General features: G+C 46.9%; 1 protein-coding gene and 1 long non-coding RNA gene across 2 annotated transcripts in view; both read left to right on the plus strand.

Annotated features, from left to right (window-relative positions):
* Nucleotides 1-20,726, plus strand: part of LOC309350463 — a 597,274-nt gene that overhangs the window by 301,970 nt on the left and 274,578 nt on the right. The gene's annotated exons all lie outside the window — the stretch shown is intronic.
* On the plus strand, nucleotides 7,913-9,673 carry LOC309350562 (uncharacterized protein; the record flags this gene model as incomplete). The annotated part of the gene is made up of 2 exons (XM_081877527.1): nucleotides 7,913-8,060; nucleotides 8,864-9,673. The coding sequence occupies exons 1-2, from the start codon at nucleotides 8,040-8,042 to the stop codon at nucleotides 9,671-9,673; spliced, it is 831 nt and encodes a 276-aa protein (XP_081733653.1). The 5' UTR covers nucleotides 7,913-8,039.

Here is a 20,726-nt window from a genome sequence, read left to right on the forward strand (position 1 = left end):
TGTATTTAATATTCTGTTGGAAGCCGCCCAGAGTGGCTGGGGAAACCCAGCCAGATGGGCGGGGTATAAATTATTATTATTATTATTATTATTATTATTATCATCATCATCATCATCATCATCATCATCTGATTGGCCACTGTGAGAACAGGATGCTGGGCCATTGGCCTGATCCAACAGGCTCTTCATATAACATTAGGAAGACCTTCCCCTAAACATATGAAATTGATAAATAGTAGGATTTTGATTAACTGAGATGAAGGAAGAAATACCAGCTGCAGAGGAATTCCTGGGCTTGCCTATGCAAAGGGACCTGGCTGAGCTTGGGCCATTGAGAAACAATACAGGGGCATTGAGGGCCACTGGCAATGCAAGAGAACTGTTCTTTCCTCCTTGCCCTAAGGCAGACATGTCCAGTGCGTTGATTGTGATCCATGGGTAGATCCTGCGATGAATTCTGGTCGATTGACACCCACCCTGCGCTGGAGACATTGGGAGGGGCTGCTTTGATGCTGCGTGTGTGCCCACCCCTGCCCCATCGGTGAACACACGCCCTCCCTGCTGGGAAGGCTGCTGTGGCGATCACACAGGGTCTCCAGACATTTGACTGTCTATTGACCCTGTGCCATCACTGTGTTTGCTTTCTTCGCTGCCACCAACCCGTTTCTCACGGGTACACACAGAGTCCAGTCAGGTGTTAACATTAACAAATAATCAAGTTTATTTATAGGCATGAACAAGCTTATGGTTTCAGTTAATCTTTCTTGTCGGTTTCTTAATCTTAGTTCCTTAACTGTCCTATTCGTTCCTAACAACTTCCAACTGATTATCCCAACTATCTGACTCCACCTAACAATTCCTCTCACTCTCTCACCACACAACTCGACCAACCCACAGAATATTCCTCCCTCTTCCTTCTCCGACTCCCAACTCTCAACTGACTTCCACACACTCCAACTCTCATTCTAACTCCCCCTATCAGTTTCCACTGGCCAATCACATCACACTCATTTTAACCCTTTCCTTATGACCCACCTAGGAGGCAAACGCCACAGCTGCAAACTTCCCAAGTCTTCGGAGTGTTCCCCGGTGGCCCTCTCTGGCTGTAAATCTTCTTCAGTCCAGAGTTGCTGGTAATAAGCTACCCTTCTCTCCTGAAAAGAGCATGCCAGTCTTCTGGTATATCATAGCAGAAGAAAGACTCAATCGTACAGTGGTGCCTCGCAAGACGAAATTAATTCCTTCCGCGAGTTTTTTCATCTTGCGAAGCACGGACTTTGGAAAAGCTTCAAAAATCACCAAAGTCTTCAAAAACCTCAAAAAAGGCTACCACCGCATGCTATGAGTTGCTCCTCGAAGTGAATGCACGGTTTTAAGAAAAAGGAAACAAACTTGCAAGACAAAGGAAACAAACTTGCAAGACGTTTTCGTCTTGCAAAGCAAGCCCATAGGGAAATCTGTCTTGTGAAGCAACTCAAAAAACGAAAAACTCTTTCGTTTTGCAAGTTTTTCGTCTTACGAGGCATTCGTCTTGCGAGGTACCACTGTAGTTCTAAAACTACTTTATTTACAGTATTATATACAGAGACTCCATCAGTACATCTGTGCTCTCTGAACACTGGTACAGAAACGCTACACACACAGAAGTGAAAACGACTTCCAATAGTACTCAGAACAGATAATACAGACTTCCTTGTGCTCTATCAGACACTCACGTGATGTATACAAATCATAGTACCACTCGCTGGAGCAGCTCGGATAGATAAAAATCCCAACACCTGCATCCACCCCCCCCCTCCATGTTGGGGGAAACAGGCGGCATCAGGGGAAGCTGGGGGTGCACACCCACCCTCCCTGCCCCCTCTGAGGAAACAGCCAGCGCCCACCCACTCTGCACCCAGAGACAGAAATCCATCTTTCAGCTGGGAGAGATGCCTTGGATTCCAGGTTGCACTGCTGTGAGGAGCAAGCCCCTCTTGAAATGGCCATGCTGTAAGATCTGGACTCACTCCAGAATAAATATGTGGATAAATCACATAAATCACTTCTTCAAAGGAGCACAGACCCTGGGTGAACACCTGGAACCCCCTGGAATCTTGCTATCAACTTTTGTAACAGTACCTCGGGTTATAGACGCTTCAGGTTACAAACTCCGCTAACCAGGAAGTGGTTGCTCCAGGTTAAGAACTTTGCCCCGGGATAAGAATGGAAATCGCGCAGCGGCAGCAGGAGGCCCCATTAGCAAGAGCACGCCTCAGGTTAAGAACCGTTTCAGGTTAAGAACTGACCTCTAGAACAAATTAAGTTCTTATGCCGAGGTACCACTGTACATTCTCCCTTTTCTTCCCTCTCTCTCTCTCTCTCTCTCTCTCTTTCTCTCTCTCTCATATGCAAACAAACACACACACACCTCCTTTCACAAGTCCATATGTGAATATTTCTCCTTCTTAGAAGCATTCCTTGCATTGGTACCCACTCTTCACCCAAAGGATGGTTAGCCTCCTCACTTTCCTGCTAACATCCAACCAAACCCACCCCTTTGGTTCCCAAAAAAGGGAGCTGGATGCAGAGTGGAATCGAGGTCTTTGATGCTCATCTCCACAAAGCATGTTTCCTGAGACATCCCTTGTTTGCTTTCTGCCTTCTCTGCTTGCCTGCTTTTTGCCCTAGGCTAAGATCAGGTCAACCAAGCCAACCCAAACCAGAAAAGAAGTAAATTTATTGTATTCTTCTTTCTTTTTTTTAAATATCCATTAGCATGCAGAAAATGGAGAGGGGAAAGGCAGAAATTGCTCTAATAGGAGCTTTTTGTTTTTTCTCCCTTTCCAGCTCTTTGCTTAAATGCCGCAAAGAGGAGTGGGGGGTGGGGTGGAAGAGGCATTGCGGGTCTCAGGCACAGCCTGCGTGTTGGAGGAAAACAAGCTTGGCTGATTGAATATGTGGCTGTGCATCGCATTATACGGGTCTGATGAAAAGAGAAGGCGGCTGTATTCCAAAAAGGGATGTATAACACGGTCGTGGTGTTGCTGATATTTTACAGTGGTTACCTCTGGAAAAGCTACATGCACACTCTGTTGAGCATTGCAGCCAACGCTTCCAGCGTCAAGGAAAAAAATCTCTTACTATGTCATGGGTGGTTTATCCAGCGAAAAGCGATAATCGCAGATAACTGCATGGGTTCCCACCCCCACCCCCCACTCCTCACCATTAATAGAGCTGAAGAGAAGGATACAATGTGAAAAATGAAAACATCGCTTTGCCGTGCAACCACACAAATGCAGGCACACATCCAAATAAAAAAGGAACACCTATGGAGTAGGAAAGTCATTGCTAGAGAATTAAACAAGTTGGATTTTTCAGCACACTGAGAGAAGATCATGAGGTTTCAGAAGAACTCATTCAATGACCAGTCTTTATTTGAGTTCCTGGCTGGCACAACACATCTTTAGCCCCTTGAATGAAAGGATTTGCTGAACATTGTGCCACGTCTTGAAGGCTCAAGGTGTAACTCTAGAAGATTCTGGAGTAACTATGAGAAAAGAAAATTTAAAAATTCCTTCCAGTAGCACCTTAGAGACCAACTAAGTTAGTTATTAGTATGAGCTTTCGTGTGCACACACACTTCTTCAGATAAGAAAAGAAGTAGGGCCCTTTCTTCCATGCAAGATATGAGCTAGTATGAGAAGGCATAGCCTTCTCACTGATGTGCTAGATTACTGCAACTAGGGAGGTTTCACAGAGGGAACATCTTCCCACCTGCCATCAGAGCAGAAGTGGTAGACTGTGAAGCGCTCTGAGACCTGCCGGTGTAGGGCAGTATATAAATTCAATGAATAAATAAATACCATTGCTTTGTGCATCATGTGCAAACTGGCTCATACAACCAATCCACACATTCCATTTTCCCTCATCAGAAAGACCCTACCCACAGAAATCCAGTGTATCAGGGATAAACGCTCTAGACTAATTAGCACCATTACATGGTAATTTGCAATGGCAACATTCAGATGCAACATTAAATCATGGCTTGGGGCTCTGTAAATGAGCCTGACCTCCTCCAAGGCCTGTAACACTTGCAATTCTCCTTCTTCCTCTCCTCCTCCCACTCAGGGACTTACTGGACAATGAGGAGTGGTGGGAAGCTCCATCTGGAGAACCCCCTAGGGAAGCCTCAGGGAGAAAGGATCAGAGTCAGGAGAGTAGTGGTGATAGGATACTGAAGACAGGACAGAGGATGAATGGTTGGATGCTAAACAAGCAACAAGCTTGAGTGAGAGAGAGAAACCAGAGGCAGAAAGCACTGAAGACTTAGGACAAGCAGCTGAGGAGGAGGGGGCAGAGGCTGCAGCAGTTTCACAGGAGCCTGCTATTCCTACTGTATTAGGCTCCCATCCTCCCTTGTCTCCAGCCTTGCATGTAACAGAACAAGGAGCACAGAGTGAACAGGGGGCCCCTCCCAGATGGAGTTTAAGATGGCTGGGAAAACAGTCAGACAGCGAGGAGACTTAAGGGAAAGTGGGAGGCACAGATTGTCAGTTCTGGCAACTGCTTTATTGGGGGCCAGTCTTGCCCATAATTTTTCCGTTTGTATTCTGTTTCCTTAAATAAAGAATCAACTTTACTGCTCATCTTTGAGTCTCCATGCTGACCTGCAGCTCAGCCAGCCCTGACATCTGAGAAGAGGCATTTGGAAACTTTCGCCTCTAGTTTTAGCAAACCATGGCTTGTTTCATCCAAACAAACGTAGTATGCTTAACACTAACTAACACTAACTACGAGTAGTTTCAACTAGCCAGCTTCTGAAATCTTCCTCCCAGCCATGCAGGAGGAAAGGAGCTGTGAGAGTGTGCAAGCATTATGAGCCTTGGAAGAAGGCTAAGATCATCTTCATGGTGCTAAGCGACAGGTTTGGCACCAGCGAACCAGCAAAGCCAATGCTCAGGGATGGTGATGGGAGTTGCAGTCCAGCAACACCTGAAGGGCCAAAGGTTCTTCATCCCTGCGCCAAACCATGGTGGTGTAGTGGTTAAGCCAGGGTGGTGTAGTGGTTAAGAACGGTAGTCTCGTAATCTGGGGAACCGGGTTCGCGTCTCCGCTCCTCCACATGCAGCTGCTGGGTGACCTTGGGCCAGTCACACTTCTTTGAAGTCTCCCAGCCCCACTCACCTCATAGAGTGTTTGTTGTGGGGGAGGAAGGGAAAGGAGATTGTTAACCGCTTTGAGACTCCTGAAGGGGAGTGAAAGGCGGGATATCAAATCCAAACCATGATTTAAGCCATAGTTTAGTGTTTAAACCATGGTTTAAGCCATGGCTTCGTGTTTAAACCATGGTAGTGTTTAAACCATGGTTTAAGCCATGGTTTAGTGTTACGACAGAACACAGCTAGGGGGCAATTGTTGTTGTTTGTAGATATTCAACATTAACATGGATATTGGCTGTTCTCACAGAGATCCTGTGTGTTTCCACCTGCCTTGAGGCATGAATCAGGCACCCAATCTTTGCAGCAGCTGCTTCCTGGAGCAAAGTGGAGAGGAACTGTGGAAAGAAAATGCTTTTAAATGGAATTTCAAACCAGCCCCCAGTTACTATACAGATCCTGCCCCTGTGAAGCAGATCAAGATGTTGTCAGTTAGGATAAAAGCTGGAGTCACACGCTGCGTTTTGCAATGCGTAATTGAAGAAATGATCTTCAATGGACCTGGAAATGCTTCAGTGACAATTCACTCATGGGCCCCTTTGATTTCTCTCCCCCGCTCAACTTAATTTTCTCAATTCAGAATCATACACTCAGAAAGGGGTTTAGTAAATCTAATGAAGGCGGCACCCAGCAGAAGAAAGTCCCGTTGAGCATTGTGTGTTTTGCTTCTGAGTATAAGGCTGGGCTGCAAAAAAATGAGAATTTCTTCCTTTCTCTGGAGCTCTGCAGATGTTGTGGTCTACTTGAAAGCTTCCCAGAGACATGTGGTTGGCAACTGTGTGAGCAGGGTGCTGTACTAGGTGGGTCACTCACTGGTCTGATCCAACAGGATTCCTGTTCTTGTAGCTTTTTGCTAAATCCTTGGCAACCAATTGCATCATTCTCCAACTCCCAGTAGATGCCAGTCTGGGTTCTGTCCACCTTTGCTGTGTTCAGGACATTGTAGGGGAGGCGAGTTGACCTGGGGCAACCCAGTCAGATGGGAAGAGTACAAATAATGAAAATATTATCACCTTCCTCATTACTAAAGTCTCTCAGAGCAGAACCATTTGCAGGGGCCAAAATCCTTCCACTCTCTGGTTAGGCCTCCATCCTTTGCCTCTCATCATTATTATTTTCTCCACCGACAAATCTGAATAAAGATTTACACAGGTAATAGGAAAAAATACGACCTAAGTAAATAGCAGATGTGAGAGCTGGGGTTAATAAATTAGTCAAATAGGAGTGTGGCCGACAGTGTGATTTAGAGGGTGTCAGTTTGGGGGGGATATACGAGTGGGCGAATGAACAAGGAAGAGGACCCAAATCAGAAGCAATAAAGAAAAAATTTAAATGCCATTGCTTCAGCTTCCAAACAAGAGGGCAGAAGAGAAGCAGGAAACTCATTAAGTGGTTCCTGTTGCTGATACTAGCTAGAGTCTGCTTTGTCTTGCAATCTTGAAAGTAAAACCACCTACCGTTCCTTCTGTCTATCTATATTTAATTTATTTATCTATGGAATATATAATAGCCTTATCCTTGGGTAGAATAGTGCTATAAACTTGTTCCTTGATAGTGTAAAGTAGCCTTCTCTCTTTGCTGTCATATAACCTGGTGTTAGCTTTGCAAAGAAAGCAATGGAACAAGTTGTTCTTGTTGTTGTTATATTTCTTACTTGCCCTTCACCCACTAGGTTCCAGAGCAGGTCACAACAATGGAAAATGCAGCATTAAAAACGGGTCGAAACAAATTGCAACCACCACTAGGTAAAGGTAAAGGGACCCCTGACCATTAGGTCCAGTCTGGGGTTGCGGCGCTTATCTCACTTTATTGGCTGAGGGAGCCGGCGTACAGCTTCCAAGTCATGTGGCCAGCATAGCCAGCATGACTAAGCCGCTTCTGGTGAACCAGAGCAGTGCACGGAAACGCCGTTTACCTTCCCGCTGGAGCGGTACCTATTTATCTACTTGCACTTTGATGTGCTTTCGAACTGCTAGGTTGGCAGGAGCAGGGACTGAACAACAGGAGCTCACCCCGTCGCGGGGATTCGAACCACTGACCTTCTGATCGGCAAGTCCTAGGCTCTTTGTTTTAACCCACAGCACCTCCCCCGTCCCTCTAACCACCACTAGAGTTGGTCTTAAAAATATCTATCTGCCTCCCCTCACAGTTATGACTGGCACCTCCAATGCAGGTGTCCCCACTGGCTGGTAAAAACTTACCTTTCCATGCAGGCATTCCTGGGCACTGATAACACTGGTCAACAACAAATTTGTTGTCTGCGTTTTTTCAGTTGATTTAGGACGAATCTGATGCGCTGAATCCCAAAATCACATTGGTTTTGCTCAATCAGGTCAAGTTTTTGAGCTATGGCCACATGTCTTTTTTTACGTTTTTGTTCACATATACGCTTGTGTGGAGCATTTTAGAAGAAGTTGGTGGGGGTAAAATGCCATGTCGAATAATTGTTTTGATTGGAAATGATTACAGTGGTGCCCCGCAAGACGAATGCCTCGCAAGACGAAAAACTCCTTTTTTCGAGGTGCTTCGCAAGACGAATTTCCCTATGGGCTTGCTTCGCAAGATGAAAACGTCTTGCGAGTTTGCTTTCTTTTTTGTAAAACTGTTAATACCCGGGGAATCCGCGCTCCGCAAGACGAAAAAATCGCAAGACAAAGCGACTCGCGGAACAAATTATTTTCGTCTTGCGAGGCACCACTGTATTTTAATGACAAGAAGTATTCAGGTCCGATAGTTCTGGGTGATTATGTCGAAAAGGGATCAGTTTGAAGTCATAAAACCTTGAAATCTTCCATAAATTGGTGCGGCAAAGCATAAACTTGGGGGGTCAAAACTAAGTTAATGGGGCAGCCGCCCCACGAAGTATCCTGATCTTCAATCAGCACGTCGTCCTGTAGCTCATTGTGATGAAATTCCAGTGCCTATCTTCGGAGAACTTTCTGACATTAGTGATGAAGATGCCTCCAGTGTTGAAGGACATGAAGAAGAAGAAGTGGTTCTTGAAGATAATGCTCCACATCCATTTTCCCAAAAGGAGTTGAATGATCTAGTTCACGACCTCAGCTTGTCAAAGGACTCTGCCGAACTGTTGGTGTTATGGGTTAAGGGGGCTGCTTGTGCGTAAATGGTTGAGCTCTAAACTCATGCAATCAGTTTCTAAACTCTCCCAGTCAGCGGAGCCATGGGTGCATGGCTACCTCAATCGCTGGCAGAATCCGTCAGTGGGCGTTTCCGGAATTTGCGCCAACATAAGAGTTCTTTGACGGAAACTCTCCTTCGGGATTCTCGGCGTGACAGTTTCCTGCGTGGAGTAGGCGTCCCCAGCGGAGGTCCTGAGCCTTCCGCGCTGTTCTCACTGGAGGCATCTTGGAGCCATCCCTCCGATTGAGTTTCTGCAGGAACTCTCCCTCTCCCCCTGCTGGTTCCTTCCTCCGCATCCGAGGGTCTCTTAGCCTCTGTGAGCCCTTCCACCACCTGACTCTCCGATGGCAGTTCCCTGACAGTTGGCATCCAGATTGAAGGAAAAAAACCTCCTCTCTGACGGTGCTCGCATCAGCTTCTTCCGCAACAGGCATCAAGAGTACCTCCATTTTTTCTCGGAAGAGAAGGACTTGGTGTACTGTGCAGATATTGCGCAGCTTCTGCTCAAGCTTGGAGTGCCACAGTACGAACGCAAAGATTGGAGACTGTTCATTGACAGCAGCAAGCGATCACTGAAATGTGTTCTGCTACACAACGGCAACCAGTTTGCCTCTATACCCCTGGCTCACTTGAGTACACTGAAGGAGAACTATGAAGCGGTGAAGTATGTGCTGGAGAAAATTGGTTATGATCAGCATAAGTGGTTTATTTGTGTTGACCTGAAGATGGTGAACTTTTTGTTGGGACAACAGTCTGGCTTCACCAAATACCCATGTTTTCTGTGCATGTGGGATAGTAGGGACCGTGCTCAGCATTACACAAAGAAGGACTGGCCTGTGCGGGAGGAATTGGTGCCTTGCAAAGAAAGGAACATCATCAACGATCCTCTGGTGGACAGAGACAGAATACTCTTCCTACCGCTGCACATCAAGCTCGGCTTAATCAAGCAGTTCACCAAGGCTCTGGACAAGGATGGTGACTGCTTCACTTACTTGTGCCAGGCTTTTCCAGGATTGACCATGGAGAAGTTGAAAGCTGGCATCTTTGACGGTCCTCAGATCCGTCAGCTCATCAGAGATCCAGAGTTCGGAAAGTCAATGAACGAAGTGGAACTGGAAGCGTGGAAGGCATTTGTTCTGGTAGTGAAGAACTTTCTTGGCAACAATAAGGCCAGAAACTACGCAGAACTTGTCAACAACATGCTGACTGCTTTCAGAAACCTGGGCTGCAACATGAGCGTCAAGATGCACTACCTATTTTCACATATGGACCGGTTTCCTGAGAACCTGGGTTCAATGAGTGACGAGCGGGGGGGAGTTTCCATCAGGACATGAAAAAGATGGAGACCAGGTATCAGGGTCACTGGGATGCAGTCATGATGGCTGACTACTGTTGGACTCTGAAGAGAGACCTCCGTGCCGCTGAGCATTCCAGGAGTTCCAAGAAATGGAAGTTGAAGCCCTGAAGTTTGAAAAATGGTGAAGCAACATGCAATTTACGTGTACTTACCTTTATCAATGCCCACCATTCAGTTTACAGTAAACCTGATCTGATGGAGAGAAACGGATGCCATTTCCTGATTCAGCAGTGCAAAAATACCCTAAATCAGTTGTAGAAATCTAGACAACATTCAAAAAGTAAAAAATTGTTGCCCAGTGTAATTAGTACTGGGTCTACTGAACTGTATATCCCAGTTTGTATATAGTGGTACCTCTGGATGCGAACGGGATCCGTTCCAGAGCCCCGTTCGCATCCAGAAGCGAAAGCAACCCACGCATCAGCGCGTGCGCAGGTCGTGATTCGCCGCTTCCACGCATGCGTGTGACATTATTTTGACCGTCTGCGCATGCGCGAGCATCGAAACCTGGAAGTAATGCGCTCCATTACTTCTGGGTTGCCACAGCGCGCAACCCGAAAATACTTATCCCGAAGTTACTTCAACCCAAGGTATGACTGTATTTTATATTTTATTGTATTGGTTTTATTTTGTAAACTGTCTTGTGAATTTCACAGTGAAAGGTGCCCTTTGTGTGATTGTAAGTAAAATAGTGTACAGCCATATTTCTTTGTCAAATTAGCAGCTCTGGTCAAAGAGATTTCACACACACACAAAATTCCTGCAGAACCTAGGAGGAAGAAGGAATGTCTCCCATGTGATTTCTTCTTCTGTGTCCCAGCACAGGGCTTTTCAGGGCTGCAAGGAGCCATTCTAAGTGCTTCCCAACTTAATAAAATCACTTCCTCCAGAGAGCTCACAAAACACAAGCTCTAGTATCCCTGCTCAGATAGGTGCTTAGTAAAATGAGAATGAACAACATGATCAATCTTACCATTAATGATTTCATTTTAATATACCCTATGGTGTATTGAAGTCTTGGTGCGGTGTATTGATTAAAATGTTGGACTAGGCCAGGGGTCAGCAATTTTTTTCAGCAGGGGGCTGGTCTACTGTCCCTTAGACCTTGTGGGGGGCCAGACTATGTTTGGGGGGGGAATGAATGAATTCCTATGCCCCACAAATAACCCAGAGATGCATTTTAAATAAAAGGACACATTCTACTCATGTAAAAACACACTGATTCCCGGACCGTCCAAGGGCCGGATTTAGAAGGCGATTGGGCCGGATCCGGCCCCTAGGCCTTAGTTTGCCTACCCACGAACTAGGCCCTGAGAGCGTTCAGAGTCCCATGATGCTCCTTAGTGACCTTGGGCCATCCACGGTCTTTTACCCTATCCTCATTCCTGGATTTTTCTATTTAACCGTGCTAGCGGCACACCTCGTTCCCTTCTTTGTGGTCTGCCATCAATGACCTTCTGCATGACCTTGTTTTTTTTGATGCTACCATCATCCTGTGCATTCGTGAGGACTATTGGGCTTCACCCGCCAACCTTCAACACCTAGCAATCCGGCAGTTTTGATACCCGGCGGCTTGGCATTTTTGCTGCGCCGGCTTTAGCAAAAGTTGCAGAATTGCAACCAACTTCCGAGAGCAAAGGAGGCACAGCAGCCTTGTGTCTGACGTCTCTCGCGTTATTAATGCACCCCTTGTGGGTCCCATTCATTTTAATTAGTGATCAATTACCCAGCTCCATAGACAGCATGTAGCAGAGTCTCCTCAGTCCTTGGAGGATAACTTTCCAACATAATCACTCTTCTCTCTCCCTCGCCACCAACCTCCAAGTTTGCAAAAACTCTCTTTGCTCATAGCATACATGGGGGGAGTCTAAGAGAACAACGGGTCTCTGGGTAATTACTCTGTCCAGCTACTAACACCCCTGTCCTTTATTTGGGGTGGGCTGTTCTCTGCACGTACAGTTTGGGGCTTTGGGGAATGGGGAGGGAGATGGGGGAGGGGCTCAGGACCTGGTGAACAGCTGGGCCCCATCACTTTTCATTGCTGGTCCTGGAGAGACACAGTTGACAGAGTGATACACAGAGGCTGTCCCAGTTAATGACTTCACCATTCTCCATCATTATTCCCATCATTAGGAAATTAGGAGGACAGAAGGTATTTACTGTAAACCTGCCACCTCCCAAGGAGAGATAAATAGAAACTGATAAATGGGATCTTCTGGTGCTGTTCGTCTATTAACCTTCTGCTTCCCAGCTCAGACATATGCATACCATCCTGCCATTAATATCTGGTAATTGGCATGGCAGCAGGCAACAGAGTACCTTTTAATACACCCCCCCTCTTTCCCCCACACCCCCCCACTTTGAATATAGGTGTACTAGCAAGGAAAACAGAGGAAGGCAGGATAAGAAAATTTGGTTGAAACTTCTGGAGAAGAGGAGGTTAAGGGGTGATATGATAGCCATGTTCAAATATGTAAAAGGATGTCACATAGAGGAGGGAGAAAGGTTGTTTTCTGCTGCTCCAGAGAAGCGGACACGGAGCAATGGTTCCAAACTACAAGAAAGAAGATTCCACCTAAACATTAGAAAGAACTTCCTGACAGTAACAGCTGTTCGACAGTGGAATTTGCTGCCAAGGAGTGTGGTGGAGTCTCCTTCTTTGGAGGTCTTTAAGCAGAGGCTTGACAACCATATGTCAGGAGTGCTCTGATGGTGTTTCCTGCTTGGCAGGGGGTTGGACTTGATGGCCCTTGTGGTCTCTTCCAACTCTATGATTCTATGATTCTATGATTCTATGATTCTGCTTAAAGGGACTACAACCACAATGGCCACAATACCTTAGAGTGGGAGTGGGGAGATGTTTTAAACCAAAGGGCCGCATTCCTTTCTGAGCAACCATCTGGGGGCCACACATAACCTCCGGTGAAAATTGTTGTTGTTGTTGAGTCGTTTAGTCGTGTTCGACTCTTCGTGACCCCATGGACCAGAGCACGCCAGGCACTTCTGTCCTCCACTGCCTTCCGCAGTTTGATCAAACTCATGCTGGTAGCTTCAAGAACACCATCCAACCATCTCATCCTCTGTCGTCCCCTTCTCCTTCTGCCCTCAATCTTTCCCAACATCAGGGTCTTTTCCAGGGAGTCTTCTCTTGTCATGAGGTGGCCAAAATAGGGACATCCTATTCCACACACTCCAACATTTCTCTGATGAAAATAGAGGTGTCTCCTCCAATATTTCTCCAATGAAAATAGGGGTGTCCTAGTCCATACCTTCCCACATTTTTCTGAAGAAAATATTTCACACTTATTCCCTGCATTTTGCCAGCTCTCCTGTGCATTATGACAATCATAGAGTCAAAGAATCCGTTCCATTGTCAAACAGCTCTTACTGTCAGAAAGTTCTTCCATGTGTTTAGTCGGAATCTCCTTATTCAAAGTGCATCATAACAAATAAAGTATTGCAAACTGTGCAAGTCATTCGACTTCAAAATAGAGGATCACTTGAATTATGGTGCTGGAGGAGACTGCTGAGAGTCCCATGGACTGCAAGAAGAGCAAACCTCTCCATTCTTAAGGAAATCAGCCCTGAGTGCTCACTGGAAGGACAGATCGTGAAGCTGAGGCTCCAATACTTTGGCCACCTCATGAGAAGAGAAGACTCCCTGAAAAAGACCCTGATGTTGGGAAAGATGGAGGGCAAAAGGAGAAGGGGACGACAGAGGACGAGATGGTTGGACAGTGTTCTCGAAGCTACCTTCTTCCTAACTGCGGGAGGCAGTGGAAGACAGAAGTGCCTGGCTTGCTCTGGTCCATGGGGTCATGAAGAATTGGACACGACTAAATGACTAAACAACAATGTACCTTACCCCAATCCAGTTATCAGTTTGCCCAGCAAGCAGTTTTTGCCAGATGCTGAAATTTCCAGACGCATTTTCTTCCTGGCACAAAAAATAATCCAGAATTGGCACCAGGTAAGCCTCCCTGCCGAGGGCATTCCACAGACTGGATGCATCAGTCAGGAAAGCCATCTCCCTAGCCAACACCTGCTTTGCTTCATTTTGATAGAACTCAGAGGTGGAGCTCTTAAAACAGTGTTTCTCAGCAGCGGGCCTGGGGCAACTTTCAAGTGGGCTGCAGTTCCACAGCCTGCCCAGTGCCTTTTCACTTGCCTTCCCCACTTGCTAGCCATGCAATAGCCTTATGGTTGGGCCAATGAAAGCACCAGCAACACTTTGCATGCTGAGTCAAGGTGGCTGGAAGGCAGAGATGTTTCGGGGGGGTGTGGAAAAAGAGAGTCTCCCTCCTCGAGGGATGGGAGATAAATTTGATTCACTTTGCACTTCATGGTGAACCTCCCTATTTTATGCTTTCTAAAACAAGATGAGAACCGGAACAGAGCCAGCCTTCCAAATTTGCACTGCTCTGAATTTTGCAGTGCAGCTCTCCAGCAAAGCAATAGGTTAAAAAATATATATACCAGGGCAAAGTGTGCATGAAAATGCATGTTAGTAGAAATAATAGATAAAAATGCAGTATAATTGGGGAAATGTAAACATTAGGAGGAAATTATTTATTAGGTAAATGCTAAATCCCCCCCCCCTTTTTTTAAGCAGGCTGGGATGGAGCAGGATCAATCGTGTGTGCATTGTGGTATGTTTTAGCTTATTTTATCCTCATTTTAATCCTTGTTTTTATGTTCATTTTTTGTAAGTCATTGAGTTTCATTTTTAAGTGACTAATGCATATAATAATACATAAATAATAAAAATAAATAATAAAATGATCCTTATTCTATTGTATTTATTTATGACTTACTGCAAAAAAATTATCTCAAAGTGACTTACACTTTTTTAACACACCAAATTAAAACAAAGCAAACTAAGAGTGCTCATCCTGAAATAATGTTAGAAAGACTAAAAAGTTAACAACAATTAAGAGTGGAATGCCTCAGCAAAAAGGTGTCTGTTGCATACAAATTGCATACAAAAGTTTGTATATTTTGAAACAGTCACACTGAAATTCTGATGAACTTCCATGAGAAATTTTTCTTTTAAAAAATCTGACCAATATGGAGAACTGAATTTAAGACTGGAAAAGTGAGAAAGTGGGAGATACTGAAACCGTCTCTAGTGGTGGTGGTGGTGTCTTAGAATATTTTTTAAAAACCCAGCTATATTGAGATTCGGATAACATGTAAACAAATACCCATTGAATCAGTGAACTGACTGATCAGTTACATAGCAGGAGATTAATCAACTAAAAAAATCTTTGTGGGTGATTAATCAACTAAAATTGGTTATATGTACATTCATAGAAGCTACCACAAAATCCCTGGTATATATGTGTATTCATAGAAGCTACCATAAAAATTGTACTTCCTGCTTTTACTGTCAGGGACCTCAGTAAAGAACCAAAGTGCTGTCAACTGAAAGAAAACATTCTGTCTAATGCGCAACATCTGATTCCCTCCGCTCCTGCTCCTTGTTTTACACCGCAATACTTTTGATTCATTTCTTTCTCCTCCTCCACTTATGTTCCTGAGAACAAGATGGACCGCTTGCTTGCCAGATAGACAAGATGGCTCTGTAGCCCTGCAGCCAATCAGACAGCTTGGCTTACACCAGAGAGTTTGGCCAGCCAAATCCTGTTTTGACCTCCTTCATCTGCGCATCTGAAAACTTTTGGATGACTGAGAACTTCTGATAGCATTCTGCTCCAGTGAACCTAACCCTATGAACAATTCCAGGCATTGTGGGATAAAGATACAAGGGGGGTGGGGGCTATTTTAATCCACTGGCATCAAATCCAAGGGTGCATCTGAAAGTCCAAACAAATTTGCTGTGGAGAGTGTCTTCTGTAAATCACTTGGATGTAAGCCGAGGCTGAACGTTCGCCAGGCATTCTCTGAATGTTTTCTAAGATACTAGCCGAATATTCGAAATCCGCATTGATGCCAGATTTTATTTCAATGTTTGATCGCATTGGCAGTTGATGTGAGATGGCATTTCAGTTTAGACAGTGTTTCCCAGGAATGAAGAGCCCCTGTAGCTCAAGGGCAATTGTGTGCTTCTCTGTTGAGCCGTTGAGTCTTCTGTATGACTTCTTTAGTTGTTCTCTCTTTCTACAAACCACTCTTGGCTAGGGAATGTGCAGCCCTCCAGAGGCTGTCGGATTCCAACTCCCATCAGCCCCACCAACATGGTCATGGATGATGGAATTTGGAGTCCAACAACATTTAGAGGGCAACCAGCTTAGCCCCCCATAAAAAGCCCACACACAAACTATTTGTTGTATTTCTAGCCCATCTTCCATCCAAGGAGCCCAATGTGGTATTGTGAATTGTTCTCCATCCCCAATATTATCCTCACAACAACTTTGTTGCGGAGGCTAGCATACCCTCCAACATTCCTCAGATGAAAATAGGGACATGTCTCACTCCCCCTTCCGCAGTTGACCCTCTTCAAACTCCCACACACACATTTTTGCCCCCACCCCCATCCTGCAGAGCATTTCCACCACCGCTACACCAATGGGACACAGCATACACACCCTCCAATGTCCTGAGAAAAGGGGCAAAATTATATGCGGATGCACAAAGCATTTTTTTTTTATTTAAAAAAATCAAGACTCATGCACTCCACTCTGCTCCCCCTGTCTTCCCACTGAAGGAGGCCCTACCTGCACCTCAGAGTTGGCTTGTCATGGCGACAGCCTCTCTTCCTCCCTGCCTGCTCTCCAACAGCCACTATGAGTTGCCTGTCATCTAAATATCAACCATCTATCTATCATCTATCTATGAATGCAACAAAGGGGCTATTCAACTGGCAGAAAAAGAAAAAGCAATTGACCAGACCAGGTTTCATTTGGCCTTTTTGTGTGTTTTTTTAAATGCTGCTCACAAATCCTCCCGTTTTGTTTACCTTGCCTGCTTTCTGTGCAGTGCCAAGAGAAATCGTCTCACTTTAGCTATTCTGCACAGCTGGTAACACTGCCAGAGGGTCAGTACGGATTCAGGGAAGATACCATTTGAACTGGCCCCATTTCTGAGGATTTGTTTCCCCCTGTGCAAAATCTCTCCGTTCCGGAATCTGACAGTCAAGCCACCATGGGGAAAAGCACAGGCACTTCAGTGATACTGGGGTTCTGGCTCTGAGCATTCATGAAATGCATTTTTTTTAACCAAAGTGACACTAATTGGGTCTGTCCAGATTGTGGGATTCTACCCTGAGCTTGGTGAACTCCCAGAGCCCTGCTCCCCTATGAACAGCACAGAGACAGAGAAGCTGGATCTTAAAGGCTCATAGCTCACACACACAAAGACACACAGAGTCGGAGGTGTTTTTTTTTTTTTTAAGTAATAAAACCCAGTCTCTTCATCATTATTGCTTCAAGGCTTGCCCAATTACACTTTTTCTTTCTAAGATAGAAAAGAGGATGGGAAATGTGAGCAATTGAAGGAAGCTACTGAGCAAAGTTCACCTCAGTCAGCCTTTGCCAACCTGGTGCCCTCCGGATGCTTTGGAATACAACTCCCATCAGTCCCAACCAGCACAGCTGATAAGGATGCCCACTCTTTCATGTCACGTGACAAAGACACATGAGAGCAGAAGCAGCAAAGAAGGCTGGGAAGTGCTGGGACTGCACAATCATTTGGGCCTACTAAAGTTATTCAGGTCCAACTGCTAAGTGTTGAGTCACTCTGATATGTGACTCATTCTTCTTATAAGTAGAGGCCATTTTCTCTCTGTGTTCTCTGTAAGATTTCAGTCAGAGTCAGTCTGCCTCAGTTGTGAGCAGAGTCAGTAGGTAATCTCAGTCCAACTGTCTGGAACCATGTTGTTTATGAAGAAGTTTATTTTAACTCAGTAAAGCTCCTATTCTTTCACCTAAAAACTCTGCATTATTAATTTACGCTGCGCGTCATTTCACTCAACTGAACTGTAAACTTAGCTGAGTTTCAAATACAATGACTTCTTGTTATTGACAACTACATTATATCAGAAGCACTTAACTCTGCAGAGCAGAAGGTATTGTTGGCATCTGTCTATCTCAGGAGACAGTGGGGTGTGCCTCCAGGGGTGAAGTTAACCCACTGTGTTTACAACATCAAAATGACCTCTCTTGGACGCAAGCCTGGGCAGGGTGTGTGGAGGCCCTGAACTGTCCAGATGACAAGACCCCCCTCTTGGCCTTGCTAACATGGTCCAAAGGAAAGCAGAGCAAGACTGAAATATACTCAGAGTCGCAAAGTGATTTCATGCTCTTTATTCAGCTCATAGTGGTGAGGAGGAATGAGAGTCCCCTCAAAGTATCTGCTTTATATACATTATTTACACAATGGGCTGCACATGATTGGCTAATTCTGGAATTCTACTGTAAGCCAATCAGGTTGTGGATTCACTTCTATCTGGAGCATGATTGGGTGGTTCCTGCCAACCAATCATACTGCTGCATTGTTCTAAGACCAATCAGACTGCTGCATTCTGAATCCTATTGTTCTAGGACCAATCAGACTGCTGCCTTTTGGATCCTATTGTTCTAGGACCAATCAGACTGCTGCAGTTTGGATCCTATTCAATTCAGTACATAACACCCCTCCCCTCTAAGTTCCAGTCCTGCCCGGGAGGTCGCATTCATAGTCCTCAAGGTACGCTGGCGGCCTACGTGTGCGTTGCGGCCTGGGGTGTTTCTTGGTCCGGGGTTCAGGTTCTGGCTCGTGTTCCAAGGATGCTGGCTGTGATGGGGCTGTTGGGTCTGGTGCAACCTGCTCGCTCAGTCGTAGTTCTGGTTCCGGTGTCCTTTCGGCCTCACGGGTCCTCTCTGTATTTACTGATTCTGCCTCTCCTGCTTGCCCCTGCTGCTCTATGGGCCTCACTGCCCCACTGTTCCCTTGGGACTCCTTTGACCTGTCCTCCTCCTCCTGGTTTTCTCCCGGGAATCGTCGCCGCATCTGGTCGCAGTGGCGGCGCCAGCATTGCCCCCTGTCTGTTAGCACCTCATACGACACGGGGCCAGTGACCCTGGTGACTGTGGCGGGTACCCATGCAGGGCCTGCCCCAAAATTCTTTGCGTACACTGGGTCCTGGGCCTCGAAGGTCCGGGGGTTCCTGCCTTCCCCCACCCCTACCTCATCCTGAGCTCTATCAGGGTGAAGGCGGTCCAATCTGATTGCAAGGCGCCGACCCATTAGTAGTTCAGCGGGGCTCCGGCCAGTCATTGAGCTGGGGGTGCTGTGCTGTGCTAGGAGGAATGTGGCAAGGCGGTACTCCCAATCCCCTTGCGTCATGTGGCGAAGGGTGTCCTTGGTGGTCCGCACCATGCGTTCTGCTTGGCCATTGGTGGCCGGGTGGAATGGCGCCGAACAGATGTGGCGGATGGCGTTCTGCGCTGTGAAGGTTTGGAATTCTCCTGATGTAAATGCCGTCCCGTTGTCTGAGACGAGAGTGTCAGGGAGCCCGTGGGTTGCCAGCAGCCTGTGTAGTACCCGGATGGCTGCGGACATAGAAGTGGACGGTACCAGTGCGACTTCCAGCCATTTGGTGTAGGAGTCCACCACTATGAAGAATGTTTTCCCCTGAAAGGGGCCAGCAAAGTCCACATGCAGGCGTGACCATGGTGCTCGGGCGGACTCCCAGGACTGGACTGCGGCCCTTGGGGGATCTGGGTGGGATTCTTGGCAGGCCTGGCATTGTTTGACCCAGGCCTCTATCTCTCCGTCGATCCCCGGCCACCACACATAACTCCTGGCAAGGGCTTTCATTCTTACTACCCCTGGGTGTGTCTCATGTAGGGCTGTGAGGACCCTTTTGCGGAGGGGCTGGGGAACAACGACCCTGCTTCCCCATAACAGGCACCCCTTGTGGGCTGACAGTTCATGTTTGCGGGTTGTGTAGCCGGCGAATTCTGGCCCGGGGCTGCTGCTGGGCCATCCCCTCCACACCCAGTCCAGGACCCGGGAGATGACCCTATCTTTCTTGGAATGGCAACTTCTTGTGCCTGAATGGGGCGGTCGGGAAGCAGCTCCAGGCTCATAACCTCTTGTGCAGGTGCTGGGTCGGGGCCTGTTTCCAGTAGTGGTAGCCTGCTGAGGGCGTCCGCATGGCCCATCGCCTTCCCAGGGCGGTGAACCAGTGCATACTGGTAGCTGGCAAGGAAAATTGACCACCTGAGGACGCGAGGAGACAGCACTTGGGGGTCTGCTTTTCGGGGACAAACAAGCCAAGCAACGGCTTGTGGTCAGTCACCACGGTGAAGGGCCGCCCGTACAAGAAATCATGGAATTTTTTTACTCCCTTCACGATTGCCAGACCCTCCTTGTCGATTTGCAAGTAGTTCCGCTCGGTTTCGTTGAGTGTCTGGGAAAAGTATGCCACCGGTACCTCTCTTCCATCCGGGAGTTGGTGTCCCAGGACAGCGCCAATGCCATAGGGTGAGGCGTCGCATGCTAGCACCACCGGCAGCCTCTCGTCGAAGTGTGCCAAGACCGAGTTTGAGACAAGCAAGTCCTTGACTGCCTGGAATGCGGCCTCCTGGCGCTGGCCCCACACCCAAGGGGCCCGCTTGTCCAGGAGTCTGTGTAGGGGCTCCGCTACCGCCGCCTTGTGGGGAAGGAAGGAATGGTAAAAGTTCAATAGTCCCAAGAAGGCCTGAAGTTCAGTCTTGTTCTTGGGCGCTGGGGCATCACAAATGGCCCGTACCTTGTCCCCCGTCGGGTGGACCCCTTCTGCGTCCACCATAAATCCCAGAAAGTCCACCTGAGGCACTCCTAGTAGACATTTTTCCCGCTTCACCTTGAGACCCGCCGTCTGGAAACGGTGCAGAATGGTGCGGAGGCGGTCCTCAAACTCCTCTGGTGTGGGCCCGGCAATCAACACATCATCGAAGAAGGGGGTGACACCAGGAATCCCTTTAAGGAGAGAGTCCATTAAATTCTGGAATATGCCTGGTGCCACGCTGACCCCGAATTGCAGCCGCTTTACCCTGAACGCTCCTCTGTGCGTCACAATCGTCTGTGCCTCTGCTGTGGCCTCA

Source organism: Podarcis erhardii (genome assembly GCF_964252035.2).
Source record: "Podarcis erhardii genome assembly, chromosome: 9".
In the NCBI taxonomy this organism is placed as follows: Eukaryota; Metazoa; Chordata; class Lepidosauria; order Squamata; family Lacertidae; genus Podarcis; species Podarcis erhardii.